Source organism: Octopus bimaculoides, chromosome 2, assembly GCF_001194135.2.
Source record: "Octopus bimaculoides isolate UCB-OBI-ISO-001 chromosome 2, ASM119413v2, whole genome shotgun sequence".
In the NCBI taxonomy this organism is placed as follows: Eukaryota; Metazoa; Mollusca; class Cephalopoda; order Octopoda; family Octopodidae; genus Octopus; species Octopus bimaculoides.
This window is the reverse complement of record NC_068982.1, coordinates 27,781,183-27,795,849: the sequence shown is the minus strand read 5'-3', so window position 1 is coordinate 27,795,849 and position 14,667 is coordinate 27,781,183. Positions and strand designations below refer to the sequence as shown.

At 31.0% G+C, this 14,667-nt stretch overlaps 1 protein-coding gene across 1 annotated transcript in view; it reads left to right on the top strand.

Moving 5' to 3' along the window:
• LOC106872737 (ras GTPase-activating-like protein IQGAP1) overlaps positions 1-14,667 on the top strand; it is a 176,489-nt gene that overhangs the window by 138,937 nt on the left and 22,885 nt on the right. The window contains exons 20-26 of the mRNA XM_014919820.2: positions 1,159-1,329; positions 1,701-1,784; positions 2,056-2,127; positions 3,082-3,151; positions 4,336-4,422; positions 5,661-5,782; positions 7,560-7,858. Of these exons, the coding sequence (XP_014775306.1) occupies positions 1,159-1,329; positions 1,701-1,784; positions 2,056-2,127; positions 3,082-3,151; positions 4,336-4,422; positions 5,661-5,782; positions 7,560-7,858 (905 nt within the window). The remainder of the gene's footprint in view (positions 1-1,158; positions 1,330-1,700; positions 1,785-2,055; positions 2,128-3,081; positions 3,152-4,335; positions 4,423-5,660; positions 5,783-7,559; positions 7,859-14,667) is intronic.

Sequence of the window (14,667 nt, the reverse complement as noted above, 5' to 3'; positions counted from 1 at the left end):
AGGTTGTTTCCAGAGGTGAATTATTCAAACCCCAAAGAATTCCTCTCAACACATGGCTATGATACTCCCCAACTACTTCTGCTCATGATCAGAGATGCACATATCGTCAGCCACCAAGGGACATGCTCAACTGGTTAATGTCAAACAACTGACAAACAAATCTAAAGTATTGAGCAGAATATTTGCTGTAGCTCATCTTTTATACCAAGATTATCATTATTATTACTACTACTACTAGGTTGGAGGATTAGAAGAAACATTAAAACATTGAACAAAATTCTTTGTGGGATTTCTTCCTCTAGCATTTTACAATCTTTCTTCAAATCCCACCAAGGTCAGCTTTGCCTTTCATCCTTCAGAGGTCAATAAAAGAATGTCTTAGTCTAGTTCTGGGGTCATAGTAATCATCTAATCCTCCCCATTTTAAAATTATTATTTTACTTGTTTCAGTCATTAGATTGTAGCCATGCTGGAGCATCACCTTGAAGAATTTTTTGTCAAATGAATTGGCCCCTGCTTTTTTATTATTTTTTTTTAATTTTGTCTAAATGCCTACAATTGTGATGGCAGTGGAGTGCCTGCTAATCATATCACCCACCCCAACTCCTAACCCCTTCCGAAATGATGGTAAAAGACTGTGACTTTGTGGTGTCATTGTATTAGTACAGAAAGGAAAGGGGAATTGAGCAGACACATGCCTTTTAGAATTAGTTCGGGCGTGGTAGGTGGGCTGCCAACACATGAAATGACTGGTTTAGATGAGAGATCTGAACCTAAGATCTTAATTTCACCCTGGTCAACCAAGGCTTTGTGAGAAATTTGGTTGATAGAAACTGTGGAGAAGCCCATTTGTGTGTAAATGCATATAGATGTGTTTGTATTTGCCTCTGACTACTTAACTGTGTTTTAGGTTGTTTATGTCCCCTCAACAGTTTGGCAAAGAATAACAGAATAACAGATGTTAAAAATTAGTACTAGGGTCAATTTAATCGTCTAGAACTTTCAAGGCTTATTTGGAGCAGTCCCCTGGCTTAGCTATAAACCAATGACTGAAATAGATAATAAAATAACTTCATAAATCAATAAAAAGTGACTATTTGAAATAAGTGGGGAAAAAAATATATTTTACTTTAAAAAAAAAATTGTTTCTGATTCCAGAGTGTTTTAACTGAAATTCAAGAAAACTATGACCGAGAGCTCTTGTTTAAGGCAAATGAAGGTTTCATTATCTTGGTCCAAGCTTTAATTCGTGGTTACTTGGTGAGGAAATCATTTAATGACCGCATTACCTATATCAACTCTCAAACACCAGCAATTACTAAAATCCAGGTAAATTTTCTTTTTTCTTTCTAAATTGGAAAGTAGAGTTTAAATTATTACATTTCTAGCATGGCTTTGCTATTTACTGTAGTTGTTACTAGCAGCTTACAAATTATGGCTCAGATAATAACAAAATAATTTTTACAATATGATAAATGCCTTTAGTTTTCTAGAACTTTATTATTACTTTATTATTTCTATAGAGTCAAGAGGAGTTAGTAACCAAATGACAAGTGTTTACTGTCTTTAATTTCTGCTGTCTCTTTAAAGTTGTATTGTGGAAACCTGCACCATTGTCTAACTTCTCTGTCTTTTTTCTATATCTTTCTTTCTCTCTCTCAACTTTTTTCTTTAATTTTGTATATCTTGCTTTATTTCAGGCTTACTGGAGAGGTTCTCGTCAACGAAACCTTTATAAAACCAGAAAACAGTACTTGAAACAGAATGGTCCTGCTGTCCTTAAGGTAAATATTTTGCATTCATCTTATATACCAGGTTTATAAACCTTGTAAGTTTACAAAGCTTAAATTATATTTCCATAGACAAATGAACCAAAATTAATTTGTGAAATGTATTAACTATCAGAAATATTATCTGCATTGTATCAAGATTTCTAATTTTGATCACAACAGTATTTGATAATGAACTTAGGAAGTAATGTAAACATGCATTTTATCATGCTTAAGGATTGTATAAGGAATAAGTGTTTAAGGATTTTTTTTTCTGTTGAATTAGTTACAAGCATTAACCAGAATGTACTTGACCAGAAAAAGATACAGAGAGAGACTAAAATATTTCAAAGACAATGTAAGTAGTCTCATGTTTTTTAGCTTATCTTACTCATGATGGCCAAAGCCATGGTAAACTGAAATTTTTTCTTTTCTTTTACTTCTTTTGAAATTTAAAATTAAAAATAAATATCATGTAAATTTAAATGTGAAAGCATTCAATTTGGGTCTGTTTTTTTCATTTCTTTTTATGACTCAGTCAAACAAGAGCAACAATATCAGTTGGGGAAAGGAATAAAGAAATTATGGCTCATGGGATTTTGCGGTAGGCAGCAGTGTATGAAGATTGTGATGCCTGATTCAAACACTACCATGGTAGAGACCAATCATGAGTAAACTGTGGGCTGCTGAACTTTGAATTACATGCCAGTGAAAAATTTCCTTGAATTTTTTTAGTAGTGCAACTCATCTGATAATGATCCATGTCTCATGCGGTTTACTTTTCAAAATATTTGCTCATAGACCCTGTTAAACATTTTGACAGGAACTCACAATTTTTGCTAACCTAATTTCACTGACAAGGTTTGGGTTGACACAAGGTTATAGTTGAAGAACTAGTCAAAGGCATCACACATTTTGATCAAACCCGACAAAAAATGTGCTTCTTCACTACACAGCCAAAACTGGCAACCTTAACTATTATTCTTAAATGATTAATCATCAAATATGACTTACTGGAGCAAAGAAACTTAATATCTAAAATTTTCTATAGTAACATACTCTATTCCATAATAGTATCTGTATATATATATAACTACCATTTAATTATATATATTCCATGAAAGTAAGTATTTTGGCCAATATTTCACTCATTTGGTTGTAGTTAGGCTAAAATGAACTCATTTTTTTGTCTTTTGAAGAAACCTGTTTGTAATGTTTTTGTTCTTTGACATAGGCTATTGTATTTTGGTTTGATTTTCACTTTTGCATTTACATATGAATTAAACTGAACTTACCTTTTTAATTTTTCAAGGAAAATTCCATTGTAAAAATCCAAGCCTTTGTTCGATCTACCCTTGCCAGACATGATTATAAATCTCTTGGTAAGTATATTAGATACATCCATGACATACAGTACTGAAATTGTAGAAAAACAGTCTCAAAAAAATTAGAGAGATTTTCCTTAAAATATACTAAATATGTATATTGAACCAAGATATATATATCTAATATAAGGATAAAATTTTATTAAAAAATTTTATCAATGGGCAGCATATGAAAATTACCTTTTAAGGTGAAAATTATAAATACAATTATAAATAAGGGCAAAAAGAAAAAAAATTCTTTGCCAATATGCTGAAAAATAGATGCTGGACTGTCTAACTACATGAAATATTTTCACTTGTAATAATATAAGTCAAAATATTTCATGTGGTTAGATGATTTAGCATCTATTTTTCAGCATATTGGCAAAGAAATTTGTTTTCTTTGCACTTATTTATAATTGTGTGTGTTAATTCTACTTACCTGAGCATGATCTTTGGGTTGTCTCTCACAGTTAATTTTGATTGAGTTCTAGTAATTAATCTATTAAACTTTAGTTTTATGATCTGAGAATTAAGAAGCACAATTGTCTTGAGTGGGATATGAACTCTTGATCACGGAGTCATTTTTTTTTTCAATTGTTCTATTCTTGTTTTTTTTTTTTATTACATGTCTTACCTTTTATGTATTTCAGTCATTGGACTGTAGTTATGCAGAGACATTGCCTTGAAGGGTTTAGTCAAACAAATTGACCTGAATTTCCAATACTTATTTTTTTTTATCTGGTACTTATTTTCTTTGTCTCTTTGCCAAATCACTGAGTTACAAGACATAAACAAACCAATGCTGGCTGTCAAGCTGTGGTGAGAGTCAAATGCAGATGCACACACACATATATATATATATATGGGCTTCCACACAGTTTCCATCTACCAAATTCACCCGCAAGGCATTGGTTGGTGTGTGACTAAAGTAGGATACATTTGCACAAGGTGCTATGCAGTAGGATTGAACCTGAAACCATGTGGTTGTGAAGTGAGCTACTTAACCACACAGCCATGCCTGTTCCTACATGTCATAAATTTTTTTATTAATTCTAAAGCTGGTAATTAAAGTACCAGTCAGATACTGGGGAATTAAATTTGATTATATCTCTCTCCCTGTGATTTGTAATCTTGTACCAATGTTAAAAAGCATAATATACGCCTTGTATTTATTCCTGCTTTTCTAATTAAATTTTTAGTTTATGATGATAATCCTCCCTTGAGTGTTGTCCGCAAGTTTGTACACTTGCTGGATGCTAGTGATGCTGATTATGCAGAAGAACTTGGTAAGTTTTCTTATATTTATTTATTCTCTTAAAAAATAGTAAATTACCACATAAATGCGGTTTAAATATTGATAAGTATGCACCATATTGTGTGGTTTCTAAAATTAGTTTCTTATCTACTATGTCTTTGAATAGATTTTCAGTGGGGGGAACCATATCTTCCAAAAGTTTCAAAAGCAGCAAGCAAGCCTTTTGCCTCTGTCATTGCTCAATCTACTAGGAGTAACAGCCAAATATCCTCCAAATGATATCCCTTCATTTTATAAAAGGATATATTGGATAATGTTTTTGAGTGTACTGTGTTGAAGATAAAAAGATGATGGTTATGGATGAAATGTCATTCAATATAATTCTGTTCAATCAGGCTTGACCATAGCCTACACTAGAAGAAATGTGATCCATATGAAATGGTAGTTGAAAAATGAGGCATACTTGAATTTTTTTTCTTCCTTTCAACATGTAGTGTTGTTGATCTTGGAGCAAAAAAAGTTGTGTTGAGATAGTGAACTGCTAGTGGGTGTTGAAAACTAACTCACCACAATTGTTTTATCTTTGTTGACTGGTTCTAATATAATGCCTAACTTGAAAAGGGTTCTAATATAATGCCTAACCTGAAAAGCAGTTCATCATTATCATGCCAACAGCTGTACAGAATGTACTGGATCCTTTGTACATGGCACCATCACCAGTGTTTTTTATGTAGCACCAGTGCTTTTTATGTGGAATCAACATCAATGCTTTTTATGTAGCACAATGACAGGAAAAGCATTTGGTTATAAAATTTTGCCTGAAATAAGTCCCCATCTAACCCATACCAGCATAGAAAATTTTTTTAAACAAATGAAAAGGAAACTTGTGTGTATATACAAACATCATTTTAGCATCCACTTCTCCATACTTGCATGGATTGAACAAAGTTTGAGGCAGGTTTTCTACAGCCAGATGCCCTCACCTGTTTCCAAGAAAGGTAGTATTTCCCTGAAGTCAGGCATATTTTTGCAGAATATTGGAATACATACACAACAGGCTTCTTTCAGGCTCTGTCTACCAAATCCACTTACAAGGCTTTGGTCAGCCCAGGATTATAGCAGAAGACTTGCCCTAGGTGCCATATTGTGGGACTGAGACCAGAGCCATATGTTTGGGAAGCAAACTTCTTAATCACACAGCCATTCCTGCATCTATTATATATGTATATAAAATAAAATAAGCTAATTTTCCTCATTTTTGTATTTTAGAACTACAAAAGTTAAGACAGCAAGTTGGATCTGAAATTCGTTCCAATCAGCAGTTGGAAAATGATTTAAATCAAATGGATATTAAAATTGGTCTTTTGATTAAAAATAGAATTACTTTACAGGTAAGAATAACATTTTAAAAATTATATGCATGATGAATAGCAAATTACTAAAGTGTTGGATATTGTGAATTGGACACCAATAACAGTTCATGCTGCTCACCAAATATGTTACTCCTACTCTATCAACTTCAGAATGGCTCAGTTTTCTATTGCCTTATAGCTTTCTCTTGTAAACATTACAAGAAACTTCACTTCTCAACTGTTTCCCCATGTAAGCTATCCACATTGTTTTGAACTAATCATGCATTATCTTGTAGCTATGAAATTTTGATGAGGTAGCTGTTAATTTTTAAAACGATATTGTAGGGTTGGTGTGAGAGACCAGATCTGGCCAGTTTGAACATAGAATAGGCAGAATACTTCTGGCCGGATATGGCCGATTTAAATGCTAAAGGGTTAAAGCATTTTAAATTAAAACTTTACAGTAAAATTCCATAGTAATTTATGTTCCAGATACCAGCTTAGTAGTAGCAGTTTATGACATTTCTATATTTTTCATTATTCCCACTAGTTGAAACAAAGGCAATGTATTTCAATAGTAATTTGGTCACAAAAGGACTTAGGTTCACAAAGTGCTCCAAAATTGTTGATATATCAAAAAAAAAAAAAAAAGGTGGGGGGAGAACCTTCACTAACCACTTTTTGTTTATCCTCTACAAATGTAAGAAATGATCATTTCTAGATGTTCTCATGGTAAACTTGCATTCATTCATAGATATTCTTGTTCTCTCTCTCTCTCTATCTATCTTTCCACTTGTACTCTGTTAGTCTTTTCTCTTGTACTTTTTTAATAGTATCTTTTTCTCTGAATTAGCTGACTTTGTAGTAATTATTTCTAATTCACTTGAATATTAACTGCGCTCAATTAACTATCTTTCTCATCAGTCTAGGAGGCTAAAGCCATTGTTAATTAGAAGTTAATCCCCCAAGAAGTATTCACTTAAGACTCAAACTGTTGCTACTGAGATTAAGTAACTGAAATTTGTACAATAGATATGTTTTATCTCTTAGATTTTATCATTAACTTATAAAGAACAAGGTATTGGAGACAAAATACCTTGTATTTGAATACATCCCTTTACAAACTGTTCAAACATTGCCTTTCACCTTTCAGGTCAAAATGAGGGATGGGTGGCTGATAAAAGAAGTACCAGTCAAATTCTAGAGTCAATTTAATCCCTTAATACTCACCTACCAAAATATGAAGTATTGTGACTGAGAAATCATTATTCCATTTCTTTCAATTTAAAGTTCAAATCTTGTCAATAAAGCAATTTATGGGTAAAAGATACTCGAATGTAATTGACAGCCTAAATATACATTGCTGGACTTGTACCAATATGCAAAATCTTTATTTGTATCGTAATTAATCCTGATATATGATTAAAAAGTTGATTACAGAAATATTGTCCGTGCTTTGTTTATGTACTGTACAAATAGTAAGAGTATTTAAACAGGACATGGAGAATGTCAGTTTATAAAAGCAGGAGGTCCCTGAAAAACTAAAGAGGTTATCAGAAAAACTCGACAAAGCTATCAATAGAGAAAGAGTTCTTAATCATTTTGGCTTTCTTTTTCTGTTCTGTATCAGTTAACTTGATAATAAAATCAGTAAATGGTATATTTTACTACAAAGAATTAAAATTAAAGAATCACAGAAAAGAATTTGCTGATAAGTTCATAACTTTTTTTAACATTTGTCTTTTTTGTGTGTATTACAAAAATATAAGAGTTTATTTCAACTGTAAATTCTCTGAACATTCTTTCTGATTTATAGGATGTTGTATTTCACAATCACAAACTGAAAAAACATGCTGAACGAACTGGAGCAATGTCTCGGGGACTGAAGGCCCTGAGTAAAGAAAGTCGTGGAAAACTGGATGCCTACCAACATTTGTTCTATTTGTTACAAACAAATCCAACTTACCTTGCAAAACTGATTTTTGAAATGCCCCAAAGCAAAACAACCAAGTTTATGGAGTCTGTCATATTTTCCCTATTTAACTATGGTTCTAATGCTAGAGAAGAATTTCTCTTGTTACGCTTGTTCAAAACTGCCTTAGAAGAAGAAATTACGTAAGTTACCATCTTTATCTAAATAATTTGGTTATATATGCTTTTAATATTTAATTGAAATTTCATACAATTTAACTTTTTTACTATTTTTTTCTGCATAAACTTAATGAACTTTTTTTTCAGTAATATATTGCCTTTGCATACTTCTGCTACCTACACTTATTTTCTTGTCTGTAGTGTAGTTGCTGTTTAAGTTTGAGCATTAATTTTTGTTTAAATACATTGAAAGAAACAAATGTTCAGATATTCAACAAGAATTTGTCATAAAACTGCTGGGAAAGAAAGGAATCTGTAGGAGTACTAAGTTTATATATAAACATCTATATATATATATATATAACATCTGTGGGTTTCGCTAATGACTTGCAAGCCTCTCTTTTTTATGATTTTTGTCCGGAGGACCCATCTCCATCGCATCTGCAGGATCCCCAAGATCGGTAGATCAGTAACATTAATGCAGTTGATGTTTTTACTTAAACAGCTGCTAGTTGAGGGATGCAGGAAGGAAATTCCAGATGTGAAGCTTGCAAGGAGGTAAAATATGAATAAGACTTGTCATGATTTTTAGGTGCATCAAAAAGATGCTTATCTGTTGACAGTAGTCCACTAAATTTCTGGTGACTGTGTACATTTTTGTTTGTGTTTGAGTAACTGAACACACTAATAGCTAAAAGTAAAGCTATTGTAAACATTTTAACTTTCTTCCACAAATATCTTAATAGGAGCAGTTCTGATTTTATCAGTATTGTATACAGCTCCCATGAACTAAAATCACTTATAAAGTTTGTATTTTTTAGAATATTGCATTGTCTCTAATTGTATTATATTATAAAGAAAAAGTGGTTAAGAAGCTGAAATACTAACATGGATGTGTCACCTTGTCCAGTATGTTATAGATTTTCAGTGTCTAACAAAATAAAAAAAATAGATATCATTCCTATTTTACTGTAATATACTTGGCATTACTAAAAGATGTCTAGCTATAAAACACTCTGATATTTCTTACTATATGTTATTAGCACTGCTGCATCACTGAAAATTTATTTTGTGAGTCACTTAAAATACATGTAAATTTATGTTTAAACCTTCTTTAACTTGAAGGTTAGAGTGTTTTAATTTTATGCCAGAAATGGAAGGCATTGGTGTCAACTGTCTTAACCAGCTGACACTTTATGCTAATGACTTCAAACCTGTAGGCTTATTCAAGCAACATGTATTCTAAGACATGCAAAACGGAGAACTACTGAGTATCAGTCTGTAATGGTAGAAATGTAAATAGCTCAAATATTTTGTCAATATTTTACAATACAAAATTTAATGGAACTGCAACAACTTTAGAAATAAAGCTATTAATCTGAGAATTTTCACTTATGCACTGAGAGACAAGCTGTTTTTAAAAGAATGATGTCTAGAGGATTGTAATAGTTTAATTAGGATTAGTGAAATGTTTGCCAGCTATTAATATACCATTTTACACAAGATGCTTATGCTTACACTCCAGCTTCATTAAGAATGAATTCAAAAGCATGAATTTTGATATTTTATATTTCATGTGACCTTTTTTTCCTTTTTTATTTTGAGTTCTGATGAATTTTCATTCGGGATTTTATTTAATATTCTCTTATTAAGGATGGTAATCATCATTGTGTTCTCGTATTGGATGTAGACTTTCTTTGAAGTCATGTTGTTCCTTTCGCACACAACTTTAATTAGAGAGCACTCTTTACAAGAAAGTTGACTGCTTCTTTTAATCCACTTTCATTTAACTGAACTTATTTATATAGTGTGTGTTAATTTTGGGGGATAAATATTTTATATTTGGGACAGAAGTGGGATTAATTCTAAAAGGATTAAGGTTTGTACAGGATGTACGTTATTTAATGTAAATATTGGCAGGAGGGATTTATTCAAATAAAGTGAATGGCTACTGCAATGTATTGATGAGTAATTGGGTGATGTTTGAAGAACGTAGATTGTTGTAGTATTAGACCTAAACAAAAAGAAAACATTGATGAACAATGGAAGTTATAAGTTTTACTAATCACTCAAATACTCTCTTTGATCAGATTATATTTGGGAAACACTATCTTAATCTCTCTCTTTTTTTATGTGTGTGTGCGTGCGTGCATATGTTATAATGGCCAATTATTTAATATTAAAGAAAATGTCTTGCAATACTGTAATGGGAAGTGAAAAATTTTAAAGTTATATAAGATAGGAAATGGTTCACTTCTCTGAATATTAGTACTAGTTAATTAGCATCTTAAAAAATTAATGAAACAAGACAAAATTGAAAACAGTTTTATATAAAATACTCTCCGTTTGTGTTATATTTTATCTAATTACATTTCTTTAAATATTATTGATGTGGGACAAATCAATTTGTGCTAATAATTTAATTCATGTGATAATTTCTGCCCCATTTTTCATCCATAGGAGAATGTAAGTAAACCTTTTCATCTTCTGCACGGTCCTTGCCAACATTGTCCCTATGTAAAACCCCAACCATTTTGCATGATTAAATGATTCTTTGTCTTAGAAATCCCATATTAGTAAAATGCCACTTAATAATTAATATTTCTTTATATCCAAAGCATGTTTACCAACACAATTCCAGAGCAACCATTGGTGCACACCTACCTAAACTTTATTCACTCCTCACACACACACACAAACTAACTATTATTCCATTCAATATCTCTCGAGAATTAACCTTGAAATTCAAAGTATTGCTTTCAAGAGTACTGGGGTGTTTTTCTCTTAAATATATAGACAGTGTAATGTAGTTAAGAAGCTCATTTCATTAACATATCATTTGATTGAATCCCACTGTGTGACATCTTGACTTAGTGTCTTTTACCAAAGCCTTCAGTAAAATAAATATATACACACACATGCATGCACTCACACACATGCACACACTATGTGTGTTGAATTGTAAGGCTGGTGCAACAGCTAAGTCATCACACAAAAACACCTTATATATGGTTATAGCTATTTGATGTTCTGGTCAAATCCCTTTATGCTCAGGCAAGCTTTGCCACTTTCTCTTCAATGTACATAAAATAAGTGCCAGAATTCTGAAATCAATGTATTTGACTAAAAATTTTGATGCTGTGCCCAGTATGGTTACAGTTCAATAACTTAGTAAAAGACTAAGGTAACGTAAGTTCATGGAGCTATTATTTTACAGTTAGATTACTTCAAACTTTTATAGTTTCATACTCAAAATATGTTAAGTGTTAGATATTGAGTACGTATTTTATGGATCAAATAGTATGTATACACTCATAATGACTGTGCACACACAGGCACATGCACAGTGCATTTTAATTTAAATGTAAGTATTCACTATTATATAATTATAATTTACTTAAACATCAGTACCTTTTGTCTGAACTTGAAATAACTAGATGTTTGATATTTGTATGTATTTTGCTTTTCACCATGATAATTATGAAATATTGATAGTTTCAATGTTGATACAAAAGCCTTTAAAGAATAAATAAAAATACAATTATCCTTTGCTGAGTACAATACTTGAATAGTTAAGGTACTGAATAATTGATCTGTTAAATCAAGCTCTGTTATCGGCATTGCTTTGAGGTTTTAGACTAGGTATATTTCCCCAACTTGCTTAGACCAAATTCAGTTTTAAAATTTTGGTATTTGTTAAGAAAAACATCTAGCTATGAAACAGTTAATTTTATCACTGGATATATAAAAATGTCCAGGGCACATCCCAAAATGAAGCAATATTTCCAAATATTTTACTTCAAATTTTAATTCTGAGAAAATTATACTGCTAACACTTAATTGTTGGTTGCGAAGGTGGGACAGATTTATTTTATTGGCCTTGCAATGTACATTGAAAAATAAATTGAATAGTATTTTAATCAAACTTATAAAACTTTTCATTTTAAGTGTGTGTTGTTTTTTTTTGTTTTTCATATTTTGTTGATTTGTATTTCATATGCAATTTCATTTGTTTTCCTTTTAAGTAATGAGTGCTAATCAAAGTATATCAATATTAGTGTCCTTAAACACTGATTTTTGCTTATTTTGAGTATGCTTTTGTCAGTTTTTATATGTAGTTTTCTTAGGTTTGCATCACATACTCTAAATGTTGACTACACACCAGTAGAATTGAACATTTTCTACATTCTATAGATCAACCCATATTATCTCATAACCGTATTATAATCAAGAGTGAACTACTTTTTTATGTTGTCAAAGGCTATGCAGTATTTTTATTTTTTTTTCTATTAAGTGTGGGTTTGTCCAGTAATGACCTAGACCTAGTCTAACTTAATAGCATCAGCCGATAAGCAAATGATATCTCCTTTGCTCATTCACACAAGATTTTGTTTGGGATCTGGCTTGTTTATCTAAGATTGTTTGAAGACAGATTCATGGAATTGTAATTTGAATGTTAGGATATATTTTTTTATGGGAATAAGATTTGTTATGTATTGAGAATGGATCTTACCAAAGAGTGTGGGAATTAAAGCCCCAGTTTTGAAAGGTTTAGTACTTTATGTCATTGATGCAGTGCATTGTGAACTGATATGACCCTGTTTATCAAGGATAAAAACTGACTTGATGTAATCCCCCACCCCCAAAAAAATTTAAAAACTCAATATCCAGTATGCTATGTATTTTCCAAGTAATTGTTGTCTATTTATAATTTCTTGTTTGGTATAAGGTGACTACAGAAATAATGCTTCAATTGGTAACTGGAAAATATAGTAAGGAATAGAATAACAATTGGGTTTCAAGCTGAAATTTAAGACCAAGAGGCACATTTTGGTGTTTTGAGTAGATTTAGACCATTTTGCCAACAGTAACTTAATTACTCTTAATCTAGCATACATTTTTTTCATGACGAGATGGTATTATTTTCATTTATCAAGACAGCAAATTGGCAGAATCATTAGTAACATTTCTTCCAGCTCTTTATATTCTGAGTTCAAATTTTGCCACGGTTTAGATTCACTTTTCATCCTTTCAAGGTCAATGAAATCAGATGTAATCAACTAGCTCCTCCCCCCCAATTTCAGGCCTTGTACCTAAAGTAGAAAATATTATGTTGGTTGATTTTTGCAAGTGCTGATTGTTGTAATATATAGTGAATCTCTTTTCTAAATTAGTTTCCCTGTACAGCATACACATTTTACTAATGTATAGTAAAATACATCATGATTTTTTTTTTTTTCTTTAATCCAGTCTTCTAGTTACCTCTTCCAACACCCTTAATATTTTTCTGCTCACATCCTCTGCCTCCTGACTTTGAAACATTTTATTTTATGCCAAATATTGTGTAATGTTTGGTATCTTGACACCCTTGAATAAACTAAAAGAATCCATGCTAACTGACATGCTTTGTTACTTTTCTAATAATTGAATGTAATAAAGTGATTGAAAAAAAAAAAAGAAACTTAGCGTGTGTAATTTGATGAATATTGTTTAAAAATAATTTCTTGACTTTGTTAACTATAACTTTGTCAAAATACACCTTCAAGAATCAACTGAGAAAGTTCATAATCATTGTGCTTATTTTGAAATATTCAGTTTTGCTATAACTTGAGAAGTCATTTATAACTGTAAATGCCATCAAATTTGCTACAGAAAAACTCTCAAACTAATACAACTTTTATCAGTAACTAGAGACTTCTAATACTTTAAATTATATTTTAATTCAATATTATCTTCTAAAAGCTCACTATTTTTTGGTATGAATATTATAATTACATATTGTTAAGGAATTAGTGCCTGTTAATTATTTCTTTAATATGTTGTCTAGCGTAACTTCATTATCACTATATTGTATTATCTTACGTGTGTATCGTTCACTAAAATTCCTGTTGAACTGGTCACTGCATATGTCACTGATCAATAACCTTAATCTAAACAGTTATGGTATGTCCTCAAACTAATGGAGTATGGTGCATTTTGTCTTGTCTTGTCTTGTGTTTTTTTCTTAATTTGTTAATACTGGGCAACAATATCATTTAGAATCCCAAACTAAAATTGTGCATTAGTTACATTTAATTTTTTTAAATATTTTCCATATTCAATATAAAATTATATGTATGTAACTTTTTCTATAAAAATATTTCCATGGAATGAAATAATAAACAAAAAATGTAAAGTACTCAACATAATTGTACTAGATTTCTCAAACAAGTCCAATTTTATTTTGCTGGCCAAAAATATTTTGTATTTCTCTAGATATAAAATCTAATTCTGTTAAGCAATGACATAAAAGGACTACAGCATTTGGAGAAGAAAAAAATCTGTATGACCTATTGTTCATTATGTATAAGTTGGAGTTTAACATGGGTGCTTATTTAAGAGGATTAAATGCCATTTGTTACAGAAACATTTACATTGATGGAAACAGCAGAAGTAAATAATGAATTTAAGAAAGTTAAGACCAGAAGTTTGGCAGGGGATATTAATATCTGGAATCAGATAATCTGCTCTGGCTTAAATATTTAGGGATAAAAAAAAAAATCGATATTTAAAAAATGCTATGTTATATATATATATATATATATATATATATATATATTGCAAACATTTCAGATTTTTGTTATAGATTGTTTGAAAAGTTTACAAAGCTTTAATTTCATTATATTTGCTGTAAATACAACAATGTACTTGAAATTTTCCAGGCTTATTAATATTGACACAAAAGACAGTGTTTTGTTAAGAATACATAAAATCTGATGATTGCTCATTCGAAAAGATATCAAAATTATAACAAAGAGAATGAAAGCTACCAGAAGACAATTTTTTGGGTTTTT